This window comes from Arvicanthis niloticus, chromosome 17 (assembly GCF_011762505.2).
Source record: "Arvicanthis niloticus isolate mArvNil1 chromosome 17, mArvNil1.pat.X, whole genome shotgun sequence".
In the NCBI taxonomy this organism is placed as follows: Eukaryota; Metazoa; Chordata; class Mammalia; order Rodentia; family Muridae; genus Arvicanthis; species Arvicanthis niloticus.
This window is the reverse complement of record NC_047674.1, coordinates 54,745,878-54,772,214: the sequence shown is the minus strand read 5'-3', so window position 1 is coordinate 54,772,214 and position 26,337 is coordinate 54,745,878. Positions and strand designations below refer to the sequence as shown.

At 51.3% G+C, this 26,337-nt stretch overlaps 2 protein-coding genes across 4 annotated transcripts in view; both read left to right on the top strand.

Annotated features, from left to right (window-relative positions):
• The first annotated feature begins 36 nt into the window (after window positions 1-36).
• Klc4 (kinesin light chain 4) lies at window positions 37-14,625 on the top strand. 3 transcript variants are annotated; one of them, XM_034521810.2, is made up of 17 exons: window positions 37-167; window positions 1,018-1,090; window positions 1,678-1,941; window positions 3,683-3,913; window positions 5,173-5,254; window positions 5,762-5,981; window positions 6,401-6,488; window positions 8,789-8,890; window positions 9,036-9,209; window positions 9,545-9,644; window positions 9,807-9,859; window positions 9,992-10,062; window positions 10,277-10,385; window positions 12,687-12,827; window positions 13,110-13,225; window positions 13,353-13,413; window positions 14,181-14,625. In XM_034521810.2, the coding sequence occupies exons 3-17, from the start codon at window positions 1,684-1,686 to the stop codon at window positions 14,229-14,231; spliced, it is 1,857 nt and encodes a 618-aa protein (XP_034377701.1). In that variant the 5' UTR covers window positions 37-167; window positions 1,018-1,090; window positions 1,678-1,683; the 3' UTR covers window positions 14,232-14,625. The 3 variants fall into 3 exon arrangements, with proteins under 3 accessions (XP_034377701.1, XP_034377699.1, XP_034377700.1); XM_034521808.2 differs by having other exon boundaries at window positions 13,350-13,413; XM_034521809.2 differs by lacking the exon at window positions 1,018-1,090 and having other exon boundaries at window positions 58-167; window positions 13,350-13,413.
• A 1,192-nt stretch (window positions 14,626-15,817) lies between these two features.
• Ptk7 (protein tyrosine kinase 7 (inactive)) overlaps window positions 15,818-26,337 on the top strand; it is a 66,719-nt gene continuing 56,199 nt past the window's right edge. The window contains exon 1 of the mRNA XM_034521807.2: window positions 15,818-16,005. Coding sequence (XP_034377698.1) covers window positions 15,951-16,005 — 55 coding nt within the window. The 5' untranslated portion in view covers window positions 15,818-15,950. The remainder of the gene's footprint in view (window positions 16,006-26,337) is intronic.

Below are 26,337 nucleotides of genomic sequence, written 5' to 3'. Positions count from 1 at the left end.
TCGCTAAAGAGCTGTTCTTAGCCAATCATCGGAGGGCGCCGAGGTCACGTGACTGAAAGGCAGTCCCCGCCCCTCCGAGCCGTCAAAACAATTGCCTCGAGCGGCAGCCATGATAAATTTAAAGGGGTAGTACCTACGAAGGCGGCAGCCGGACCAGCAGACTGCAGGTGAGTCTTTGGGAGTACCCCTGGGGCTGAGTTAGTTTACACTAACTCTAATTTCCACATTCCGGGACAAAGGAATAAGTCACTTCCTACTAACCTCACAAAACTTTAGACTGACTCAAAAACTCCGCCCCCCGCGATTCTTCCCCGCCCCTCGGCGTCCAGACAGACAGTAGGACAACCTGCCCCGCCCCCTGTGGGAACCCCTGACTCAGTGACCTCGAGCTTGTCTGCTGTCCGGTCTTAGTCAGCAACTCTTCCCTCATTCACTCTGCCTTTCCTCCCCTCAGCCCTGGACGATCTTACTCTGTCCTCACCCTCGGCCCTCAGGGCAAGTTAGGAACCTTAGACACTCCTGAATCGCAGGCCCCCAGGCTTAGGTAGCCTGCGCTCAGCGCCTTTCTCCAAGAACCCACTGTGCTCAGCAGATCTGCTATGCTTCCCCGAACCATCCAGCACTTGAGAGGCACCTAAATGCCTGTTAGGTGATTTTGTCAGACAAAGCCATGAAAGGAGGCTATTGCGGTAATCCAGTTGGGAATCCTAACCAGATCTCCCTTCTCAGCCCTTCACAGGCACACCACACCCCTTGCTCCAGGTCTCAGATTAAATTGGTCTTTCTTTCCCTTATTGGGAGAAAGTAACTCCTCAGAGCTGGAATGAAGAGATTGAGTTAAGGAAGAAGGGACATTAGTACAATTCTCTGAAGAACCTGTAGGCTGAAGGAGGGAGGGTGTTTGTCCTGGGTGGGGCTCAGTGCCAGGTCCTCTGAGAGGCTGTGAGGTGGTGACAGAGAAGGGGTGGGACTGCCGGACTTCTGGACTTTGGGCAGTACAAACCCTTCTATCCTTAGTTGCAGGTCAGAGTTTCTTCCGGGCTCTGGCCTGGGAGCCGCCTGAAGCCAAGGGCTTCTGCTCTGTACGCAGGTAAGGAGAATTCAGGGATGAGTTTGGAGGAAGTAGGAAGACCGTCTGAATTCTGGGAGGAGGGTTGGGCTGGCAAGTGGGGCCGGAAGGTTAGTTGGAAAGGAGCTAGCAGGTTGGGAGATGCTGGGCTTTGTCCTTTTGCTGATGCAGCCTGAAGACCTTCAACCTTCCAGAGCCCTGTAATGACGACTGCTGTTTCCTCCCCTCAACCCCTTCCCTAACCGTGGGTCCTTCCCCTTTATTGGGTCACTGCTTTCTGCACAGTTCTTCCACACGCCCTCTGATTCTTACAATGCCTCTATGCTGCTTCCTTTTCCTAACCCATGCTCGCTCTCCAATTGCCAAGTATTAAATTCCTCTAGTTCTAAGCCTGCGGGACTGTTCTACAGATCTTTATCCAGATTAATTCCTCCCCGTCACCTCAGTTTTCTAGGTAGTGCCGTGGAATTCCTCCTATTTACCTCGTCTCTTTCATCAGCTTAGCCACGGGGCCTCCTATACCCTTTTCCTTTCGTGTGGATGCCCACCAAAATCTCTAATAGTGTGTCTTTCATCTTTCCCACCTGAACTCTGTGGTTTCTCTTTAGCCCAGGATGTCAGGCCTGGTGTTGGGGCAGCGGGATGAGCCTGCAGGGCACCGGCTCAGTCAAGAGGAGATCTTGGGCAGTACCAGGTTGGTGAGCCAAGGGCTGGAGGCCCTACACAGTGAACATCAGGCCGTGCTACAGAGCCTGTCCCACACCATCGAGTGTCTGCAACAGGGAGGCCATGAGGAAGGACTGGTACATGAGAAGGCCCGGCAGCTTCGACGGTCTATGGAGAACATTGAGCTGGGACTGAGTGAGGCCCAGGTAAGAATTGGGGGTGACGCCAAGGGTTCCAGTTACCTGATGCAAGTTTGGGGTCACTTTGTTCTAGAGACTTGGATTTTTTAATTCATTAAATATTCATGAAGTGACTACTGTGTGTAAACTCTGGTACCTGCTGGTGGTGCATTACGGAACGCCACAGGACAATTCCTCTTGGAGCTGATATCGTAGCTGAGAGAGCTAGCTAGAACACAGGTAAATAAGTAAATGAGTTACTGTGCCAGAGTGGTCATTGCTAAGGACGGAAGAAAGACAAAGAAAGGAGGGAGGGGGCTGGAGAGGTGGCTCAGTGGTTAAGAGCACTGACTGCTTTTCTAAAGGTCCGGAGTTCAAGTCCCAGCAATGGGGGCTCACAACCATCTGTAATGGGATCTGATGCCCTCTTCTGGTGTGTCTGAAGAGAGTGACAGTGTACTCATATACATAAAATAAATAATTCTTTAAGAAAGGAGGGAAGTAGGAAGAGGATACAGTTTTACACAGAGCGGTCATAAAATAACTCACTCAAAGGTGACATTTGAGTGCAGATTTGAGGGTGAGAAAGCAAGCTGTGGGATAAACAAGTAGTTAGGACAGTGCACAGGCCTTGCTTGGAGCCTGGCTGGTGGATTTAGTGATTTGCAGGGCTGCTGTGGATTTCTGCTGGGTGCACAATGGCACACAGTAGATGACTCAGGAGGAGGAGGGATGCCATGGGAGATATCCACAGACAGTGAGGAGCCAGCAGGCTGTCCTAGGGCTGAGAGAGATGGGCTGCTGGCATGTCTGAGGAGGGATGGGACTCTGCCTGGGATCATCTGCTCTCTGGATGGGAGTAAAGCTAGAGACTAAGGGCAGAGACCAGGGGGGCCTGCCAGAGGCTGCTGTTGTCTGGGTGGGAACTGGCCGTTTGGCGTCTGATGGAAGCGATGGGCGTGGTGACAGCTGGGGTTAGAGTATCTACTTATTTAATTCCATACATTCATTTATGGACTTATTTATTTAGTTTATGTGTGTGAGCACACTGTAGTTGTCTTCAGGCATACCAGAAGGGGGGCATCAGATCCCATTACAGATGGTCATGAGCCACCATGTGGGTGCTGGGAATTGAACTCAGGACCTCTCACTGAGCCTGCTCTCCAGCCCGAGTATCTCTCTTTTTTAATTCCATTCATTTTACGTATATAGGTGTTTTGTCTGCATCTATGTCTGTATACTCTCATATACTCTCTGTAATCCTGGTATGTGTAGAGGCTAGAAGAGGCCATTGGATCCCCTGGGACTGCAGTTACAGGTGGTTGTGAGCCAACATGTTGGTGCTAGGAATTGAACCCAGACCCTCAGGAAGTGCAACCAGTGCTCTTAATCACTGAGACATCTTTCCAGCCCAGTAATTCCCAACCTGTGGGTCGTAACCCTTTGGAGGTCAAAGACCCTTTTGCAAGGGTCACATATCAGAATCTTGCATATCAGATATATTTACATTATGATTGATAATGTAGCAATATTAATTATAAAGTAGCAATGAAATAATTTTACAGTTGGGGGTTAGCCACAACATGAGGAACTGCATTAAAGGGTCATAGGATTAGGAAGGCCGAGAGCCTCTGCTCCAGCCCCTCCGAGGACCTGTTTATGGAGCCACTTCTGCTTGTTGCTTCTTCTCCATCATCTCCCAGAAGGCCATCTGTCTCCTGGATGCTCTTATCCAAAAGCCTGGAGCTCATATGATGTTCCCACCTAGGTGATGCTGGCTCTGGCTAGCCACCTGAGCACAGTGGAGTCTGAGAAGCAGAAGCTGCGGGCCCAAGTACGGCGGCTATGCCAGGAGAATCAGTGGCTGCGCGATGAGCTGGCAGGCACTCAGCAGCGGCTACAGCGCAGCGAGCAGGCTGTGGCTCAGCTAGAGGAAGAAAAGAAGCACCTGGAGTTCTTGAGGCAGCTGCGCCAGTATGATGAGGATGGGCACAGCATGGTGAGCATGTGAGCCAGGGTTTGCTGGGACTGCAGGCAGGTGACCGTCCCACTGTCTCACAGGAAACATTGATGTTTAACGTGTTCCTACTTGGAAGAATTTATTTTCAGTCCTGATACCAACTCCAGATAACAGCAGGGGGATATAATCTTGACTTGTTGTGTCAACTTATGTTTTATCTGTACTCCTGTGGAGAGTGGGGTGAAAGAAAGTTCTTGTTCTCACAGTTAACAGTATGTGGAGCAAGACAAACAAACAGCTCGAACCTAGAACCCTAAAGGAGAGCATAGCCCACATTAGCAGGAGACTCCTTACAGTCTTCTCTCAGCGAGCTGGCGTTTATGTATCCCTGTGCCAGAGTGCAGAAAGGAGGAGGCTATGAAAAATACCTGCCTTCTCAGGTCTGTGCAGAACTGGGCTCATACACAAGGACACGATGTGACTAGATGAAGCAGCAAGCAAGCACACAGTGTGGATGTGGCTCAGTCAGACAGAGGGACTGCCACCTAGATAGGTCCCTGAAGGCTGGCATGGTCAGAAGGGTTCAGAGAGGAGGTAGGCTGCAGGATTGGAGGTAGTTATAACAGCGTGTTTAGTTAAGCGGGGTAGAAAGAAGTTGTGCTGGATTTTGAAGGATGGGGTGGGAAAGGGAGCTTTGTGGCCTGGAAGAGGTATTATAGTTAAGACTCCAGGGCCAGACTGATACTCTGTCCAGGGACAGTGAAGAGATAATTTACCTGGGACACACAGATGAGCCTGATAGAAGGGTTTGGAGTCTGTGTGTCAGGCTGCTATCCCTGAAGAAGAAAGTACATTTTCCATTGTGGAAATGTGGTAGACAGTAAGGGCTGGGCCCTAAGCCCACACTGACCACAGGGAGATGGTAAGCCCAAGGCAGAGCTGGACACTTTGGGTACGTGTCAGTAAGAGCAGACATACTCCTTCCCCTCAGGAGAGACGGGATAGACGTATAATCAGTGTAAGTGTACAGGGATTGCATGGCTGTAATTACAAGAGGTGAGTTTAGAGTGCGGGAGAATAGAGTGTTAGGGAGAGAACTTTCTGGATGAGAAATCGAGTTATGCGACTTTGTCTACGACATCCCTGGTGTTCACATCCAGGAGGCTTGTGCGTGACTGGTCAGCTGCTGGTCTTTTCCAGGGGCAGAAGCTTTCAGGCACATTGGTTGGTGGTTTTGTGGCTTAGAAGAACCCCTGAAGAGGCCATTGGGGTCTGGCATGCTGTCCCTTTTCTTCCAGGAGGAGAAGGAGGGAGATGCTACCAAAGATTCCCTGGATGACCTCTTCCCCAATGAGGAGGAGGAGGACTCCAGCAATGACTGTGAGTCTGCCTGTGAGGCTGCAGGGTGAGGGTAGCAGGAAGCTGCTTCAAGCTATGGCCCTGACTGAGTAAGATCTCCACATCCAGAGATAAGTTCTCCACTTCCTTTGGAGACTGGGCAGGTTCCAGGCTAGGACTCGAGTCCCTCCCCTCCCTGGTACCCATCAGCATTTAATGAGTGTGCTGTGCGGTAGGATTACCAAGATGAAAGTAAGTTTGCAGTCTAGCAGAGAATAACCGTGGGCTGGGGCCACACAGATTCCTCAAGCCTTTGTGTTTTTGCTTTGCTGGACACCCTAGCAAATGTTAGTTGAGTGACTTACTGAGAGAATAAATTGGATTGTGATGGGTACAGGTGCAAAGGTGTGGCTAAGAGAACAGCAGTGGTGTGGAGTCTCCTTTGAGAGCCTGGTGGGGAACAGCCAAAAGACAGAAGGGAGGGCAGGCAGTAGGGAAAAGGGAGGAGTCTTCTGAGGAAATGCCTTGTCTTTTTTTGGGATGAGTTAGTGTCCCGTGGTCAGGGTGCTGCAGCGGCCCAGCAGGGTGGATATGAGATCCCAGCAAGGTTGCGGACTCTGCACAACCTGGTTATCCAGTATGCTGCTCAGGGTCGCTATGAGGTGGCTGTGCCGCTCTGCAAGCAAGCGCTAGAGGACCTGGAGCGCACCTCTGGCCGAGGTCACCCTGACGTGGCTACTATGCTCAACATCCTGGCTTTGGTGTATCGGTGAGCACCACCCTCCTCCGTTGTCTCTGGCAGCTCACATCCTGCCTTCCTCTCCTCTCTGCTGGGCCTCCCAGGTATACCTTGCAAGGCTTTGTCCCCAACACTGGACTCACTTCCTCCACTCCTGAAACCCCCCACCTCAGAGAGTACTCATCTCTCAGGCTCTCTGTTTCTTGGTCCTCTCTGGAGAGAATATGTGTCTCATTCTGTTTGTGGCTCCTGCTTTTGAGGGCTTGGGGCTTCCTCTTGAGATGGCAGTGTCTGCAGGCTGGTGTCATGAAGCTTTCTTGCTGCCCTCCCAGTCTCTAAGTGTGCCTCAGTTCTCTTGAAGGGAGGGAGGGAGGGAGGGAGGGAGGGAGGGAGTGCAGAAAGGTATCGGGACAGAGTTCACGCTCATGCTCATCCTTTCTGCTTTTCAGGGACCAGAATAAGTACAAGGAGGCCGCACATCTGCTGAATGATGCCCTCAGCATCCGGGAGAGCACCCTAGGCCGGGACCACCCAGCCGTCAGTATCCCCGCCCACTCTCCCTCCCATCTCTGCTGTCTTGGCCTCTTAGTCCTCTGTGTGCGGCCCTCAGTCCACTCACCACCTGTTAGGAAGGAGGCTCAGGAGGAAAGCTCCTGCTTAGGAAGGGCCTTCAGGCTCCGTGCAGTGAACTCGGTGCTTCTCAGTTCTCTGAGGCCCAGAGACTTACATTTTATATTAGTGTTTAGTAAGTGCACAAAATAACAGGTTTAATTGAGACAGTTTCTTTCAAAAAGTCCTTTTCCCTTCATTTTATTTTTATGTGTCTGGGTAGTTTGCCTGCATGTATGTCTGTGCACCATGTATGTACAGCAGAACAGAGGCCAGAAGAGAGCGTCATATGTGGGTGCTGGGAATTAAATGTAGGACCTCTGGAAGAGCAGCAGTGTACTTAGCCTCTGAGCCATCTCTCACCATGTATATAAAGTAATCTGACCACATCTGGCCCTCTATTCCCTTTTCTTGACCCACTTTCCCTCATGGGTTTTTAGAAACCCAGGACCTTGTGATGTTAGAGCCCAGTCTACCACTGAGCTTGGACTTGCTGAGGCAATCCACCTAGACCTTCGACTCTTTTTATGACAAATGTTTTTTCTTGGAATTTAATTTGCAATGAATATATCCTCCCTATACATATATAACAGCCTGAAATGTAACACTGATGAATATAAAAGAGACAGATAGTAATTCTTTGATTACATAATTCACACAATACAATGTAAAAAATAGCTAAGTATAACTTGCTAGAACATATGACAAAATAATCTGACGTTGGACAGAGAAATCCTGTCTCATAAAACCATAAAAAGAATCTGATGTTGGGTTTATAGAAGTGATAAGACAAAAAGCAGAAGCCATATGGATAGCACTTTATCACTAATATAACAGCTTTTTTTTCCCATGTAGCTCTGGCTGTTTTGCTATGTAGATCAGGCTGGCCTTGTACTCACAGAAATCTGCCTGCCTCTGCCTTCTGTGCTGGAATCAAAGGCAGGCACCACATGCAACATTACTATATGTATTCATGGGCCATTTTTATTTGTATAAAAGAGGAAGAGTCTAGAAATTTAGGCTGGCAAGATGGCTCAGCCAGTAAAAATGCATGTTGCCAGGTTTGATGACCTGAATTCAATCCCCAAACTTACATGGTGGAAGGAAGGACACACACACACACACACACACACACATACATGTACACACACACTTTTTTTTTTTTTTGGTTTTTCGAGACAGGGTTTCTCTGTGTAGTCCTGGCTGTCCTGATACTCACTCTGTAAACCAGGCTGGCCTCGAACTCAGAAATCTGCCTGCCTCTGCCTCCTAGGTGCTGGGATTAAAGACGTGAGCCACCACTGCCTGGTGTACACACACACACTTAAAAGCTTTGAAAATAAGACATTGGTAGCTGTAGGTGCGGCTCAACAGTTAAGAGAGTGCACTGCTCTTGCAAAGGACCAGGCTTCTGTTACTAAAACCCATAATAGGTGACTCGAAACCATTGGCATCTGGCACCTCTGGTCTCCCATGGTACATGTATTCACATGTACATTCACACACACACACACACACACACACACGCACGCACGCGCGCGCGCGCGCGCGCGTCATTAAGAACTTTTTAAAAGATCAAGTTCTAGAAACCAGCTTTGAGTAGGGACAGAGTGCCCAGCATTGGATGGTTGTCCAGTCGAGGAAATGAGCCATAACAGCTTTGGAAGTGCGGTGATCTTGTGCGAACACTTCCCTGTGACATCACATTAGCTCGGCAGGGATGCCACATCTCAGCAGCACCAGGATCTCAACCTCCTCTCAGTGATGTCAGTGCTTCTGCCCCTTGCTCACAGGTCCAGCAGGGTGTTCCAAAGTCTCCAGAGTCCTATAACACGGGCACAGTACCCATGGCTTCCTGCTTCTCCTTGCTAAAAGCACTGGACTGCAGCCAGAAACCACCGTCAGAAATTTTTCCAAGTCCCTCTAGAGGGCGATAGCTTCACCCATAGAGCTTCAGCCATTCTGTTCATAATTTCTCTTTCCAGACTTTGGCTCTGGTGGTACAATGTCTCTGTCCGTGTCCTTTTTGAAGTTATTACTGGGGTGGGGTGTCATGGGTGGGGGAGTTATCCAGAGGTCGGAGGACAACCAGCATGCTAGAAACAGTTCTCCCTGTGCCCTGTGAATTTAGGTCTGAAGGCTTGGCAACAAGCCTTTTCCCTGCTGAGCCATCTGGAGGTTCAGCCTTTGCAGAACTGGTGTGTGATGGGGGTTGGCCTTCTTTGCAGGTGGCTGCCACACTCAACAATCTGGCTGTGCTGTACGGCAAACGGGGTAAATACAAGGAAGCAGAGCCATTGTGCCAGCGGGCACTGGAGATCCGAGAGAAGGTGCCCACCTCCTTTCTCATCCTCCCGGCCCTTCCCACCCTCCCCTTTACAGGCTTCTTATCTTCTTCCTTCTTTTCCTTCTCCTCCTCATGTGCCCACACACACATAATCATGGTCATTCGTCAGCTCCTTTGCTCTTTCTCAGGTCTTGGGCACCGACCATCCAGATGTGGCAAAGCAGCTGAACAACTTGGCCCTCCTGTGTCAAAACCAGGGCAAGTACGAGGCAGTGGAACGCTATTATCAGCGGGCACTAGCTATCTATGAGAGTCAGCTAGGGCCGGACAACCCTAACGTAGCTCGGACCAAGAACAACCTGGTAAGGAAGGGAGAGACAGGAGGGTGGGAGGAGGGGGTAGGAAAGACCTCCCACATGGGTCCTGGACTCAGAAAGTGTTGGAATGGAGCACACTCCTTGGCCAACTAGGTGCCTGTCTCTAAGCTGCCTCTGAGAGTGAAGGGTCTGCTTCATTCTGCTGCCAGAGGCTCCCAGTCGCACTGGGAGTTGGACAAGAATAACTTTAACCCTGCAGCAAGAACAGGTTGAATGAGTAGGGTCTCTGGGGACAGATGCCAAGAAGTGGAGCTGTCTGAGTCTGGCTGCATCCTGCCTCCTTCCATCTCTTGCTCCTGGGTTTCTGTTGCTGTCTCTAGGCTTCCTGTTACCTAAAGCAGGGCAAGTACTCTGAGGCTGAGACTCTGTACAAAGAGATCCTGACCCGGGCCCATGTGCAGGAGTTCGGGTCTGTGGATGGTGAGTGGGAAGGTCTGGGAGTGGGGCTAGGTCGGGACCACACACAGGCTGTAGGGACAGCCACACCCCTTCAGTCCAGCTCCGTTGGCCTGTAGGTTCTGGCTCCCCACATAGGTGTCCAGATTCGTTCTCTTACTTCCTTATGCACTATCTCATCCTCAGATGACCACAAGCCGATCTGGATGCACGCTGAGGAGCGGGAGGAGATGAACAGGGTGCGTGGGTCCACCCTAGCCTAGCTACTCACTTCCTTGCCCAGCCCTCAATGCACTGTGCCTTTCCTGACCCAGTCTGCACCTGTGCCGGTGCCCACCTGCCTCCTAGCATCTTTCTGTTCTCATCCCCAGAGCCGGCCCCGGGACAGTGGGGCACCCTATGCAGAGTACGGAGGGTGGTACAAGGCCTGCAGAGTGAGCAGGTGAGCTGCCAGGGGTCAGAGGGGGAGTCCTTGAGGCTCTTCAGTCCAGCCTCCTGATCCCAGCCGCCCTCTCTCCGACTTTCAGCCCTTTCTCTGCCTTTTCTTCCTGTCCTTTTCCACTGTTTTGTTTTGTAGCACTTAGAGATGTGCAGGGCCTGTGTGTGCTTGGCAAGGGCTGTGTTCTCACTCCATTTCTGCATCCTTCTCCCTGCAGCCCCACAGTGAACACTACTCTGAGAAACCTAGGGGCTCTGTACCGGCGCCAGGGAAAGCTGGAGGCAGCCGAGACCTTGGAGGAATGCGCTCTGCGCTCCCGGAAACAGGTCAGAGCCCACCCCACAGGGCAGCGGTGCATCTCTGTAATCCTGGTGCTTGTAGGCTGAGGTGGGAGAGAGTCCCAGGCTAGCCATGGTCTTTACTAAGATCCTGTATCAGAGATGGCTAGCTTAGTAATATGGCTAGCCTAGTAATATGGCTAGCTTAGTAATTAAGAGCACTTGCTGTTGTTGCCCAGAACCAGGTTCAGTTCCCAGCACCCACATCAAGTAGCTCATGACTGCCTGTAACTCAAGTTCTGGAGGATCCAGTGGTCTCCAGCCTCCTTGGGTACTGCATGTATGTGATACACATACAACATCCAGGTGCGTGCGCGCGCACACACAAAGGTGAATAAGTTTTTTCCTGAGACAGGGTTTCTGTGTATATCCCTGGTTCTGTAGACTCTGTGGAATTCGTTCTGTAGACCAGCCTTGAACTCAGAGATCCGCCTGCCCGCCTGCCTGTTTTCCAAGTGCTAAGATGAAAGGTGTGCAACCCCCCCCCCCCAGCCAATAAATACATTTTAAGGAAAAAAAAGAGACCTTGTCCCGAGGGAAAATAGAGGTCTAGATGGTAGGGCTCAGAAGGAAGGGGCTGGGACAAGGGACAAGGGACTACTTGGGTTTCTTGTGCATGTGTTGAGAGGGGGACCTGGTCTTATGGTTGTGGTGGTTTTTAAAAATGTTCTCACTGCAGACTTGCCCTTTGTGTTGGGTACAGATTTAAGATTTCCTTTATAGCTGGAACGATAACTCATGCTTGTAATTCCAGTGCTCAGCAGGCCGAGGCGGAACAGTTACTGTGAGCTTGAGGCAAGCCTGGGTTTCATGTAGCTTAACCTACATGGAGTAAGGCCTTGTCTCCAAAAACCAAATCAGGGCAGGTCTGAGCTGACTTAAAAGTGGCCGTTTACTCTGGGCCATAGCTACTACATACAGTCTGTGGAGGGATGTACTGTAACCACACCAAGCAAGTCTGACAGTCGGTGAGTGAAGTGCACAGTAAGGAGGGGAATGCTGTTCCTGCAGCGGCTGCTCATAGAAGACTGAGAGCCGCACCCTGGGACTTAGGGAATCCGAGGGCCCAGCTCCTTCCTTTTATTTTTTTTTTCTTAATTTATTCTTCTCTCATATATCCCAACTGCAGCCTCCTGTCCTTCCTCCCCTCCCATGTCCTGCCTCCCCTCTCCCTCCTCCATTTCCCTTCAGAAAAGAATAAGGCTTCCAGGGATATCAACCAAACACGAGGCACAGACCCTCTGATCAGGGTTGGCCGAGGCAAGGCAGTATGAGGAAAGGAGTCAGAGATAGCCTCTGCTCCCAGTGTTAGGACACCAAGCTACACAACCATAACATGTCTGCAGAGGACCTAGCTCGGACTCATACAAGGCTCCCTGATTGTCCCTTCAGTCTCTGTGAGCCCTGGGTAGTTGATTCTGTGAGCCATGTTCTTGTGATGCCCTTAACTCCTCTGGCTGCTACAGTCCTTTCTGCCCTTCTGAGGGATCCCATGAACTCTGCCTGATGTTTGGGTGTGGTCTCTGCGTCTGCTTCTGTCAGTAGCTAGATGAAGCCTCTCTGATGAGGATTATGCTAGGCTCCGGTCTGCAAGTACAGCAGAGTATAACCACATTCATTGCATTGACTTTTTCTTTTGCCAGTCTTGTTTGATTCTCTATCCTAGGTCTCTGGGTTCTCCAACCTCTGGGTCCTGGCCCTCCAGGCACTGTCAAGGGCAGGCTTCTACTCATGGCATGGGTCTCAAGCTAGACCAGTCATTGTTGGCCACTCCCACGAGTTCTGTGCCACCTTTCCCCCAGCACATCTTACAAGCAGAGCAAACTGTAGGTAGAAAGTTTTGTAGCCAGGCTGATGTCCCAGTCCCTCCACTTTCCAGTTACAGAAGGTGGCCATTGGTTCAGGCTCTGTGTCTCCCGATACTACGAGTCTTTGCTAGGGTCACCCTCAGAAATTCCAGAGAGTTTCCATTGTATGAAGTTTCTAGGTCACCCCTGAAATACCCTCCAATTCCAGTCTTCTCTCTCAGTATTTGTTCTTTTAAAATTTTTATTTTTATTGTGTGTGTGTGTGTGTATTATTTTGCCTGCGTGTGTGTCTGTGGTCTGTGTACCACATGAGTGCAGTGCTCACTGAGGTCAGAAGAGGGCACTGGATTCCTAGTTCTGGAGTTACAGGTCTTGAGAGCTGCCACGTAGGTGCTGGGAACTGAATCTGTGTCCTCTGGAAGAGCAACCAGTGCTTTTACAGCTGGGCCATGTTCCTAGCCTCTCCTCCTCTTCCTTCCAGGGTACTGACCCCATCAGTCAGACCAAGGTGGCCGAGCTGCTTGGGGAAGGAGATGGTAGAAAGACCATCCAGGAGGGCCCTGGAGACAGTGTGAAGTTTGAGGGAGGTGAAGATGCGTCGGTGGCTGTGGAGTGGTCAGGGGTAAGTCTGCTCGTTGCCACTGCCCTGTCTTGTCCTGTCGTGCTGGGCACCGAGAAACTCTGAGGCTGTCTTTCTCGAAGTTTGTACAGATGTCCCTCATGTAGTCTCCACCAGTGAGCCTATCCTTTCAGGCCTGTCCCTGGGATCTGCTGTGACAAGACCATTGTTTTCAGTCACTGGGCTTCAGGGATGGTGACATGTGCAGAGTAAATGGCAAGAATAGACTTAGAAGCTAGGCGACATGGAACCCTTGAGCTCCCAGTGCCTGTCTCTTCCCGATAGGATGGCAGTGGCACACTCCAGAGGAGTGGCTCTCTGGGCAAGATCCGGGATGTTCTTCGGAGAAGCAGTGAGCTCCTGGTGAGGAAGCTCCAAGGGACCGAGCCTCGGCCTTCCAGGTACATGACAGCGCAGGGTAACAAGCCCTGGCCTGCAGCTCCTCTTGGTGCTAGAGAAATGTCCTAAAGTGTCCTACACAGAGGAGCAATGAGCTGGCCTCAGTCCTCTCCTTCTCTCTTGTAGCAGCAACATGAAGCGGGCAGCCTCTCTGAACTACCTGAATCAACCCAATGCAGCCCCCCTCCAGGTGAGAGTGCTGAGGGGCATCTTGGTGCCCAGGGAGGAAGACTCCCCAAGGCAGCACCAGGGGCAGCTGGGAAGGTGGAAGACTGATCATAATGAAGGTGGTCTGGGAGACTGGAGCCCTTCAGGAGTCAGGCTGACAGCATCGTTTCAGAGGTGCTAGGCATCAAAAGACAGTGGCAGTGGTGGGCACACCTCTAATCTCAGCACTGGGAAAGCAGAGGCAGGCTGACCAATCTCTGCGTTTAAGGCCAGCCTGGTCTAGCCAGACCAGCACAGCCAGGGTGACACAGAGAAACCTTGTCTTGAAAGAGATGAGAGAGAGACAGAGACCGACAGGCAGAGCGAGCGTTTCTAGCCAGACAGTTCAGTCAGAATTAATCAGGAGAGTACTGACTACTTACTGATGTTCTCTGAACTGCTAATAATTCCAGAGTGACAGCATTGCTGGCCGTGTTGTGCATAGTCAAACTTCTTACCTTGAGGTCTCAGTGACAAAATAAAAACACCAACAGTATGAAGTCTTCCTTAGAGAAAACAGCAATGCTTTTCCAGTGCAGTGACCCCTGGCATCAGCTCATGCATGGTTCAAGCCAGCTCCTTGGGTTTCTTCCCCGTATGAGCTCCTCCAGTAGACTGAGCCTAAGGAGAGTCCTAGAACTTAGGCTGAGGTCAGAGATTCCATCCTTGGTCCAGAGAGAGTGCAGTCTCTCTGCAGGACAGGCAGACTCCAGGAGTTCCCAGTGATGTGTGGCTGGTGGTCTCTTTTAGGTTTCCCGGGGCCTCAGTGCCAGCACCATGGATCTTTCTTCGAGCAGCTGACATTCAACTCCCTCTTCCAGTCTGCTGGGTCCCCACAGCCCTCACCGCATTCCCCATGGCTCCAGTCTCTTCCCCAACTCAATAGGATGGTGAAGAGGGAGCCTTTTAAGTGGAGGATTGCTGTTTCTAGGGTCTAGGCTCCTTCCCTGGGAACCCCCCTTCGGAAGGGCCCTCAGGATGTGCTCTCTACCTTGGAATCCTCTAGCATAGCTGACTGAGGCTTCCAAGGTGGGGAAAGTGGGTCTGCACCTCAGGGATGCGCCTGCTACTGGCTTTTCTGTCAGTTTGGGGCTGGCCAGCTGAGCTGCCTTGCCCTGGCCTCTTTTATCCTCTGCTGCCTCACTTCAGGTTCACGTATTTCACTATGTTTCTTTAATAAATGAATCAGGTAACATTTTGTGTTCTGAGCCTTGATTGAAGACTGTTAGAGCCATTCCCAGAAGTGGGCAGTGGTGGGTGTGCAGGACGGTTGAATTCTTGACTTTCTCGGCTCCCTTGTGTTTGTACCCTCTTCAGTGGGGCCTGGAGGAAGGCATCTGGGGGATGGGGAAGGAGGCGCACAAGAAGAAGGTGCTGTGGACTGGGTTGTCAGGGACATGTGGTGGCCATGTGGTAGGACCCTGGAGTCCTGGCGCCACTTCTCCTGCCTGTGAGGCCCTCTGTGGCTTCCTTCCCTCCTCCCAGCTGCTTGGGGGAAGGGAGGTCTAAGCAGGCCTGGGGGGCCCTCCAGAGCCAGAAGGGGGACAAGGCGCTATCCATCCTCTTGCATATCCTGGAGGCCTGTCAGCAGCTGGGGCCCATCTTCTAAAGCTTGACTTCTTCTGACCCGCCTCCCACACCCCTTGCTGCTTTCACAACAAAGAAAGAATGTGGGGGTGGTGGCGCTGGGGGTGGGGGGTGCCTGCAACAAGGGCTGCGTTGGCCTCCCCACAGCTGGAGATTTGGCCATGCCCTGACACAGCCCAGACCGCTTGGAGATGGACTTGGGATGAATGTCTGTTTAATAGCTTTCACTGGCTTTCAGAGCCCTGTGTTTCTACCTTGGGTTCCGATTTGTCCAGTGTCAAAGCTGACTCCGGTCACGCACGCCCCTCCCCCTCTCTGGCTACATCTGTTCTGCAGGGCACCACAGCTGTGCCCTCCCTGTCTTCTGAGACATCCTGGCTATGCCCTCCTTGCCGTCTTCTGAGACACCCTGCTGGTCTGTCTCTTGCAGCACTTTGGATTGCTTAACTCCACCAACTTGGAGAATACTGGGCAAACTATTGCTCCAGATCTCCAGGTATGTTCAGAGGCACCATTTCTCCTAAGGGGCCACGGAGTCCTGAGAGTCACTTTGGTTCTCTTGAGTCCCGGTGGATAGATTAGGCGATGGGAACGGACACTCAGGTCTCCAGCATTCCCGAGACTCCCACTGTCTCCCGCCCCGACCCCATCCCTCTCCGGATCCTTCCCTCAACCGCCAGCTCCTCCCCTCGACGGCGGGGAAGGGGGCGTCAGGGGGCGGGGCGCCGTGCAGGCGGAGGGGAGGGGGCGTCGGGGGCGTGGCTTGGCGGCGGCGGCGGCGCGCTCGAGGGCTTGGATGTACGGGGCGCGCGCGGCTCCAGCTCCGGACGCCTCGGGCTCGGGCTGCAGCTCCTGCGGCGGCCCCCGCGCTCCGGTCCGCGCGCCGGCTCGCCGTGAGTTTTGTACCTCGCTGCTCGTCTGCAGCCCGCCGGGATGGGAGCCCGCCCGCTGCTTCTGCTCAGAGCCCTGCTTCTGCCACTGCTGGCCGGTGAGTCCCCCGAGAACCGGGGGGGTCCGAGCTGGGCTTTGGGAAGCGCGGGAGTCCCGGGGGCTGGAAGGGCCTTGGAGAGGTGGGCTGGGCGGTTGGGGAGGTAGAGAGGCTCGCTGGGGGCTCGAGGACCCGGGGTCGGCGACGCCCCCTACGCGGTGGCGACCTGGTGCACTGGGGCGCGGGGACGCGTTTGCTGCGAGTTCTCCCCGCCCGACCCGAGAGTTTCCTCGAGCGTTGCCCGGAGTCGCCGGCTCCCAAGCTCTGCTGAGAGCTTCTTTTTGGAGGAGCAGCGTCCTCCCATCCCGTGAGAGGGTGCGGACACCCGGGAATGCCTCGGGCCTTGGAGCCCAGGTGAGGGGGACCGGCCTAGCTTCCGATCCCGACCGAGCTGACATGGGGCCCGCCTGGCGCGGAGCTTTGTTACCTATGCCTGCCCGACGCGCCCGGGTCCCTCCCTGCAAGTTCCGGGGCAAAGCTGGAACCCCAGATGGCCCTGTGGGTGAGGGCAGGTTAGACTGAGAGGTGCCTCATCCCCTCCTCCAACTAGGCCGGAGCCTTGAGCCCACTCGGTGCCAGGGTCGTATCCCAGGAGTGGAGGGTCCCAGGCTGTAATGGTGACTAATGAGTGAAGGCCGCTGCCAAAATCGGGCACGGCCGGCTTGCCAAGGTGCGGACGGGCTTTGCTCTGCTGTTTCCTGGATTTCCATCCTGTCCATCTTCTCAGAGGAAAGGATCATCTCTCTTCCTAAGAGCAGAAAGGCAAAAAAACAAAAACAAAAACAAAAAAAATAAACCCCAAACAAACCCAAAACAAAACAAAAAACCCCCAAAACAAACAAACAAACAAACAACAACAACAAAACTATGGCTTTTCATGGAGGGCCTCTCTACTTTGGTGAGGGTGTGTCCCCCCACCCCCATCTCCAGGGCAAACAAGGGGCACCCTGTCCCGCAGACTTTTATTTCCTGGCTGATCACACCTGAGAGTTAGTTACAACTAAGGTGTTGTAAGTGACTTAACCAGAAATTGCCAAGCTACTCAAATACCCAGTCTGCTGGTCCCAATCAACAAGAACCAAATGACTCTTTTCCTTTCCTTCCAAGACAAAACTACCACTGGTGGTCTGCGGAAACAGCTCTCTTTGGGGAGACATTCTGCCCGAGGGACTGGGGACTGCCTTAGCTCTTAACATAAAAAGAACCTTACTTAACCGTTCCTTTAAAGAGTTCTAGCCGGGAGGTCAGGGGCAGGGGATTGTCTGCTGTCATCTTCCTGACCAGCTGTTGAGGGTTTAGGGGCCAGAGAATGAAAGTCTCTCCCATCCCCAGTTATAAAAAAAGAGGTGGGCATAGCGTAATAGAACCAGTCCTGGGAATTCCTAAGCTGGTGTTTCTGGAGTTGCCCCCAGTTCCTTATGTGTGTGGTAGTGATTGCTCTTGGCAGAGTCCCACATCTGCTCCTGGAGGAAGTATGTAAGGATTTTCTTTTTCTTTTTTTCTTCCTTTTTTTTTTTTTTTTAAATACACCCAGGATGAGAGCCCAACCATATGGGCAGGCAGCCCCAGCTCACAGGCCTCCTGGGCTGGCTGGTGGCTTTTGGTGTGTGTGTGTCTCTGCTGGATGTAGCTGTATATGCAGCTGCGGTTTTAGCTTTCTGAAGTCAACGGCAAGTTCTGGTGGAGATGGTCCTTGGTCAACAACGCTAAATTGCCAGTTTCTTCTCTGAGGACTCTGATGTTCAAGATGTGAACTCCAGTGGTGGATGTCCTGGGGAGGGTGTGTGTGTGTGGGGGGGGCGGGGGCGAGGGTTGGATAGGAGGGAGTTGGGGGTATCTCTGCAAAGAACCATTTTAATGAGAGCCTTAAATCAGTTCCACCAAATGTGCCTTGGTGTGAAACCTATCCGTGTGTTGTAAACAGTCTCAGCAGAGGCGCCTGCTCTTCTGCTGAGAACCAGGGACTCTACCCACCCCAGATGCATGTCTTCAGGGGACAAGGAGGTTTTAATAGATCTGCACATTTCCCCATCTTGCTGTTTAACTGTGTCATTAACTGAAGCTGTAGGGAGACCTCACTGTTAACTCCGCTAGGGCTAGCAACCTAGCCTGGCCAGGTTTGTGGATTAAACCATTTTTGAAGTTTGGGTAATTATGCTGTAAATACCCGAGTTACTTTCCAAACCTTGAGATCCCTGGTGTGATAAATGTGGTGGAGGAGGAAGAGAAGGCTTAAGGTCTGTAACCCAGAGTCCCCCACCCCCACCCCCTTTTAGACAGGGTCTTATTACATGCTTCCAGGTTGGCCTAGACTCATATGCAGCCCTCCCTGGCCTAGAACTCATAATTCTCCTGCCTCAGCCTCCAGAGAGCTGGGATTAGAGGATAGTAGGACCACACCTGGCCAAAACCTGGGATTTTTGTTCTTGTTGTTGTTAAATTATTTTTTTCCATTTATTTGTGCTCAGGTTTGAGGTGCATGAATCCGTGCATGTGCCACGGTGCAGTTGTAGCGGTCAGAAGACAACTGACTGACTGGACTCCCTTCTCTGCATTCATTGTGTTGGTCCAGGGATATTAATCAGGTTGTCATGCTTGGTGGCAGGTGCCTTTACCTGCTGAGCCATCTTAGAACCGGCTCTTTGGTCGTGTGTGGGTTCTACCTGCTCCTATTTCCCATCCTGGTCCTCGGGTCTCTAGGCTTTGGCATCTCTGTGGAAACTTGAGTCCTCCGTTTCTGGATACGCCATAGTGTAGTGAGGGCTGGATTCCCCTGCACTCCGCAGCCTGTAATTCAGACGTGGTACTTGCTTTATCAGTGGTGGCTTTATCAGAGGGAGGGCACTATTCACAGAGGGTGTGGTCAGAACTGCAGGGATGATTGACAGCTCAGGCTATGGTCCTGTGATTTAGGCAAATTTCTATTTATTTATTTATTTATTTAAGATGAGTTTTGTGTGTGTGTGTGTGTGTGTGTGTGTGTGTAGCCCTGGGTGTCTCGGAACTTGCTCTGTAGATCCGAGGCTGGTCTCAAACTCAGAGATCCTCCTACCTCTGCCTCCCCGAGTGTTGGGGTAAAAAGTGTGTTCCACCATCACCTGGCCCAATACACCTTTCCAGCTTTATAATAATTTTCAACAATAAATACATCATCTCACTTGCTGGAAAGCTCCGTTTTAGCTAGCTGGTCAGTTTGCTGTCTCCCAAAACATACGTGTGTTTCTCTATTCTGGGCCATGTAGTTTCCTGGTGTGTGACTTGCCTCTACTCATCTTTCTTCTCTTCTGCCTGGGCCCAATCTACATCTTCCCGGAACAACCAGCCTGAGAATGAATCAGTCTTCTGTCTGTCTGTCTGTCTGTCTGTCTGTCTGTCTGTCTATCTGTCTATCTATCTATCGATCTGCCTAAGACTCTATCCATTCATTCATCCATGTTCTCAAAGTAGCCTATACTAGCCTTGGCCCTGCTATGTAGTCAAGGATGGCCTTGAACTTCTGATCCTCCTGCCGGTACTTCCCTGGTGCCACAGTTATTGGTGAGCCTGTTTTATGCAGTACTGAGGTTCAAATCTAGGGCTCCCAGCATACTTGGCAAGGAGTCTACTAACGGACCTACCATGGACTCTCTCGTTCTTAATTTACCTTCTGTAATTTTGTCCCAGTTGGATTGTCCCTGTAGAATTGCGTTAGCATGGAACCTTATTTAGAGTGGGTCCTTACCTAGGTCAGTTAGACAAAGTCAGGAAAAGGTAACTCAGGTAGCAGAGTTCAGCCTTCATCCTAGACGTCCTGTGATGCAGTGGGATGGGGGTGGGGGTGGGGTGTCTGGGTGTCTAGTCCAGCCTCTCTGGGGTTGCATTGCTTGGTATTCCTCTGGTGACCTGCACCATCATGGTTGGAATCAAGGGGACAGACATTCTCTCTGTTCCCTGGCCGGCTTTTCTGATTTCTGATGTGGTCTGTCTGGCCTCCTCGAGTTCTGGGCATGGACAGCTGCCTCTTTCTGCAGGACCTCTCTTGCCCCAAGAGGCCATGGATGAAGAACTGATGCAGAGAAGGTGTGTGGACCTAGACATTCTGTAGCTGTACCACTCAGAGCCTATGTGAGTGAGTCAGACACACAAACTGGTTTTTTTGGAGTCCAGATTGACTTCAAACTCACGATCCTCCTTTCTAAACCTCTCGAGTGCTGGGAGTACAAGCCTGGGAGAGCATGCTCTGCTGTGGTGGGTCCCAGATCTCCACAGGTCCTGTGAGGACATTCTGCCGTATATAATAGAAACTTTTTTTTTTTTTTTTTTTTTGTTTTTCGAGACAGGGTTTCTCTTGTGTAGCCCTGGCTGTCCTGGAACTCACTCTGTAGACCAGGCTGGCCTTGAACTCAGAAATCCGCCTGCCTCTGCCTCCCAAGTGCTGGGATTAAAGGCGTGCACCACCACTGCCCGGCATATAATAGAAACTTAAAAACAGTCCTTTCCTGTTGTGATCAGGTCAGTGGGCCGAGCTGTTGTGTAGTAGATGAAGATTTTAAGATGTGCGTTAAGTAACTCTGTGCCTGTGAATATTTCTTGGGGTGATTCATATATTATTATTTTACTATTTATTGTATGTGCGGATGAGTTTGTGGAGGTCAGGGGTTAATTTGGGGGGGGGGGGTTGGTTCTCTTCCATGTGGCCCCAGGGTCCAGACCTCAGGTCATCTGGTTTGGTGGTAGGTGTCTCTACCCACTGGCCCGTCTTAAAGGTTATGGTATTTTGGGTTTGATTTGAATTTATTTTGTTCAGAAACTTGCCTGCTAATGTATGCAAACTCTGGGAGGTGTGTAACATTAAATAATGTGAGTTTTAGCTCTTTTTAGAATCATTGCTTTACCCTAAAGGGGTTGATTTTTATTTATTTATTTTTATATCAAGGAAATCTGTTGAAGGGCAACTTTTCAGGCCTCATTTGGTCATAGAGGGAGGCTTTGCTCCACCAGCTTCCATAGCTGTTGTGTTGTTAGGGCTCCGGCTCTCGTATTGGGACTTAGGGGATCGCAGGAGTTTGTATTTAAGCCAGCACAGTTTCCGTGAGCCCCGTCTGGGATGGAGGCTGGCTGGTTGGAGATCTTCTACTGAAGCCAAGAACAGTTTAGGGCCAGAGACTCGGGCTCTGGTGTTTTCCCGTTGGGGAGAAAGGGGGTTAAGCCAGGTTGGGTATCCTTGCTTGGCCTGTGTCCCTCAACTCCCTCTGCTTTCCCTAACCTCAGTAGCCGCCCCTCTGCGGCTGTGCCCAGGCACACTGCCTCCGGCTGGAGCCATGTGGCTGGCTCACAGGCTGGGCTGCGGTTGCTGGTTCAGGCCCTCACTTGCCCCGGAGGTGCTGCCCACCCTGCTCCTCCGTTCTTCTCTGGCACCCATCTGCTTAGCAGGGAAGCCCTACCATTATGGCTTGCTGGGTTAGCCTTCTGTCTTGGGGTTCTCTAAGTTCACTGCCAAATGCGCAGTTGCCCCTGCCGAGCCCCCTGGCGCTTCGGTGGAGCTGGCGCTGCTGCCGCCACAGCTAATCAGTGGTTTGAGGAAGCCCTCTGAACATGTCACTTTTTCCATTCTCTCTTCTCTGTGCTTAGGCCATTTCCTTCCCAGGAATGCCATACAAACAGCACCAGGGCAGGAAGGGCCCTCCATAGGGCGGCTTGCTGGCCCCTTCCCCTTGGCTTGCCACATTCCTGTCTTTCTGCTTGCCTTAACTGAGGCATGCCTTGAGCAGAAGGCACAGGGGTGTCCTACAAGAGGGCCCTTGCTCATCCTCTTGTACACGTAGGCCAGGAGTTAGCAGAGTATGTGTGACCTTGCTTATTAGTGTGCAAAGGACTGGAAACTAGGTCTCATATTTTGAGGAAGGCAGAGGCGGCACGGCACTCAAGAACATTTGGTAGAGAGTAAAGCAAGAATGGGGGAAGCAGGTAACTCAAGGTTATTCATTTAAATATGAGTTTCCTGGGCTTTAGTTCAGACCTGTCAATCAGAATCATGACGGAGGGACAGGAAAGGCTCCCTCCCGCCCCCTTTATTAAATTATATTGTAAATTTTGAATAGCCTATGCCGATTTCCAAAGGAAATTGCATTTATAAAGAGCTTGTTAGAAAACTCTTAAATTGAGTAGCAGGAGGGATTGTTTTGTGTATTTTATTTTACTTCTGAGACAGGGTATTGCTAATAGGTCAGGTGAGCCTCAAGCTTGCTAAGTAGCTCAGGCTAGCCTCAAACTCAGCTTTCCTCCTGAGTGTTGGGATTATAGGCATGTACCATGATGCCTGGGTGGGAAGGAAGATTTGTCAGTCTGAGATGGAGGTGTAGTGGCAAGAAAGGGGCCTGGGCAGAGCCCGTTCACAGTGTCTTAGTGTCTTCTGAGGTGGAGGTATCTTAGGCCCGGAGCTGGGCAGGAGACAAGATGGAGAGGTGTGTATCATATGAAGCATAACGAAAGACGTCATTTGGTTAAGTGCTAACCAGAATAGAAGAACATTCCAGAAAGCATGGGAGAGTAAGACCAAGATGCAGCAGGAGCAGATGGAGTGGGAGGGCTTTGGAGAGGAGAGGAGAGAGGAAGGCGCTGAGGAGATGTAGGCAGCAAGCAGTCACTGACTTTGACGGTAGATGGGCTCTGGAAACTTGGGTGGTTCTTTGCCGCTGTCACCCAGCATCCATGTGTGGTGAGGTGAGGGAAGAGTTCCCTGCTGGCGGGAGCGCATCCCCATGTTCTAGCCCTCCACCATTGCTCACAGACACAGTGGCCATGAACTGGTTGCATTAACCTTTCTGAGCCACAGTTTTCTCATCTGTATGATGAGAGTGCCTCAGTCCCTGTTAATCCACCCATCCCTGAGCTATGGAGAGGGCTAGTGTCTGGAAGCAGCTTGCAGGTAGTCCTGAGGGTTTTTCCCAGAGATGGTTGGGTGTCAGCCTTTCCTGACTATTGGGGTTAGTTTCCATGTTTGTTTGTTTTTGAGGTACCGGGGATGAAACTCGGATGGGTGCTAGGCAGATGCTCAGGAGGGGTCTCCACTGGGCTGTACCTCAGTCCCAAAACATGGATTTTTCTAAACAGGTCTCAACATTGCAACTACGGTTTAGAAAATGTGGTACAGCCACTAAGCATTTCCTGGTGGGAAACTTCTTTCGACCCCTCTAGCCTACAAGGGGTCCTAAGGGTCTGTGACTGGTCCAGGGGTACCATGGCGACCAGGGGCACCATGGCTCTCAGCTTATGGATGTTTACACAGGGTTTTGGAGTTGGTTTTCTGCCTTCTTGCAGCCCAGGTAGATGCTTAGAGTACCCAGAGGAAGGGCTTCCATCATCACGTGTGCTGTGTGGCTTTCCATAGTCAGCGGCTCTGTGTAACAAGTGGGGACCTCTGTCACCACCACAAGGAGGTGGGAGGCACTTTGTGGCCAGGGATGAAGGCCTCAGGTAAAAGTGAAACTAGTTTGCTTGGCCTCTCCTTCAGGGGACATACTGGCTCTTTTTTGTCCCCTTCTTGGGAGTAGGGGTGGAGGTGAAGCAGAGGAGGATGCTTGTCTGCTTTTGGGACTGCTGAGGTGTCCCAGCAGCCAGCTTCAATAGTGCCTCTGTGTGCATGAGGAATGGCCGGGACAGTAGCTCAGTGGAAGGGTACTCGCCTGTCATACACAGGGCTCTGGGTTCAATTCCCAGCACTACAAAGAAAATAGATAGATAGATAGATAGATAGATAGATAGATAGATAGATAGATTAGGGGGTTGAAGAGTGCTCATTGTTTTTAGAGTACTGTATGCGCTCCCAAAGGACCTGGGTTCAATTCCTGGCAACCACATGGCAGCTCACAACTGTCTGTAACTCAGGGGGATCTGACACCCTCACAGACATACATGCAGGCAAAAGACCAACACACATAAAATATTAAATCATTTTTTAAAATAAAAGAAATTGGAATCCTTTCTTCGAAGTGAGCATAACACTGTAGGAGATCTCTGGATTCTGGTTGTTTACAGTGTTTGTTCTTAACACTGTCCCGGTATCACGAGTGGTGTACAGTCCAGAGCTATTCATGGCTGTCCAGTTGAAGTGAATTTGGAATCAGCAGTCCTTGGTCTTTCATCTGACCCATATGCAGATATTTCAAAGGGGCCCTCTTCATGGTGGTGAAGTGGGGTACCGCCATTCAGCTGGTTCTGTATTGTACCCACCGCACCCACCGCATGCCCTGTCTGTCTGGAGCTGCTAAGGTCTTAGATTATTGGCTCCTCTCCTGCCAGAAGATTTTTGCTGCCTGGCAGATGCAGGCTTCTAGCTTCCTGTGATAATGGCACAGAAGAGAAGGTGCTTGGAGATTTACCTCACATTCCGTTCTTTGGCTTCCAGCTTCCCTTGCCTGGGGACAGGCAATGAACTTCCCGAAGCAGAGGGACCTGTGAGAAGGCTGTGCCTCAGTCTTAAACCCTTGGGCTTTGAAGGTTCCAGGTCAGGGGATCTTGGGAATACTCATGCCTTCTGAGCTGGGGAGACATGAGTTTGAGGAGATTTTCGACCGGAAGGAGTTGCTAGTTTTCTTTAAAGTACGGTGTTTGTTTGATGTGTGTACACTCACGAGCATGTGCTTGTGCCATGGTGTGAGGGACAGGGCAACTGGCAGGGCAATTGTCAGGCTTGGCCGCAAGTCTCATTACCACCTGAGCCATCTCATCTCACGGCCTGGCTGTTGTTTGGAGACAGAGTCATGTGTAGCCCACTCATTACCTTGAACTTCTGATCCTCCTGCCCCCACCTCCCAAGTGCTGGCATTGCTTGTTACCATGCCAAGGTGGGGAGAAAATTGAGAGCCTTTCTTTGACTGAGAAAAGGCCCAGATTTAGACCTGACCAGGCCTGACCAGTTCTTTTTTTTTTAATCCAAAGTGGGTTTTGAAGCCAGGAAAGGCCCAAAGCCCCAAAGGGCACCCTGCTTTTACAGAACTTCTTCACCCTTACTGACTCTGGGTCCACAAGGCTCAGTGGTAGGACAAGGGGTCTTTGGAGGGTCAGTGAGCACGCACTTGACAGGCACACAGGAATGATCTGCTCGGCACTGGAAAGCTGGGTGACAGAGCAGCCTCTGTGGTCTCCACTTCATTCCCGGTATGGTCATTGTCACGAGAAGTTACGAAATGAAGGATGTCTGGGCAGAGGGTTTTGCAGGCAGTGTAAGAGAGCTCTGCTGCAGCCGGAGAGTGGACTAAACTTTGCTTTTTCTGAACAAATACCTGATGAAAAGCTCCCTCCCTGGAGAGATCTCTTGGGATTGCCACTTCTCCTCTGCTTTGTGTATTAAATGAAATTAAGATTTTAGGTGACCCATTCAGAGGGAGAGAGCTCACAGCCAGATTTACTGTGTAGTGTACAGGTCTAGAACTCTTGCCTGGGTTCCCACTCTTCAGCTTTGCTCATGAGTCCTGTCTCTGCTGATTGCTTTTGGAAGGTCAAGGTTGCAGGTCTTGGCTGGTAGGGTGCTGCCACCATTCCTACTTGTTAGGAGTACATCTTGAGCTAGGCTGGGTTGGACCCTATAGGTGATATGGAAGTCACTCATTCGGTGATTACATAGTGTTCTGGGCCTGATGATGTTGGAGCCCTTTGACCTTCATGAGAGTGGAGGTTGGACCAAAGCCTCTGACATTCTGGGAGAGACAGGCTGTATGCCAAGAAGGAGCGAGCCAGTGCCTTCGTGAGGACTCTGCTGAGGTTTGCCTCTGGAGTCTGAAATTCCACCACGAAGGAAGCATATTCTGTGTTCTAAAGCCGAGACCCCGGGGGTCTGATCCACTTAGTGGTCATCTCAGTCATCTCTTAGAAAAACAAAGCCCAGCTGTCTCCCAGCTCAGGGAAGACAGGGAAGGTGCCTTCAGACCAAGGGTCCTTAGGAGAGATGGTAGGTTAGGGTGACATTTGAGAGTCCTAGTCTATTCCCTGCCACCTGAAAACAAAGCCTATTAGGAACAAAGAACACCTTGTCTTGTGGTTTTAGGGGGCGGAACAGGAAAGGAAGCGCTAGGGGCCTTGTTCCAGCCATAAAGGGCCCTTCGTTTTCCCAGTTTGGTTAATTTAAGAGATTAAACCAATCGTTAAACGCATCGATTTAAAGAAAAGGCTTGCTGTAGAAAACATCTTTAGGGATGCCCCCGGGATGTGAGTCTCACCACCACCCCGGAGTCGGAGTCCGGAGGAGTCACAGAGGGCCTGAAGAACCTTCTCTTTCCCACCTTTTCCAAACAAGAGGCTTCTATTTAGTAAACATCCAGTCCCTTTTTGACAGTGACCTGATTTGCTTCGTGT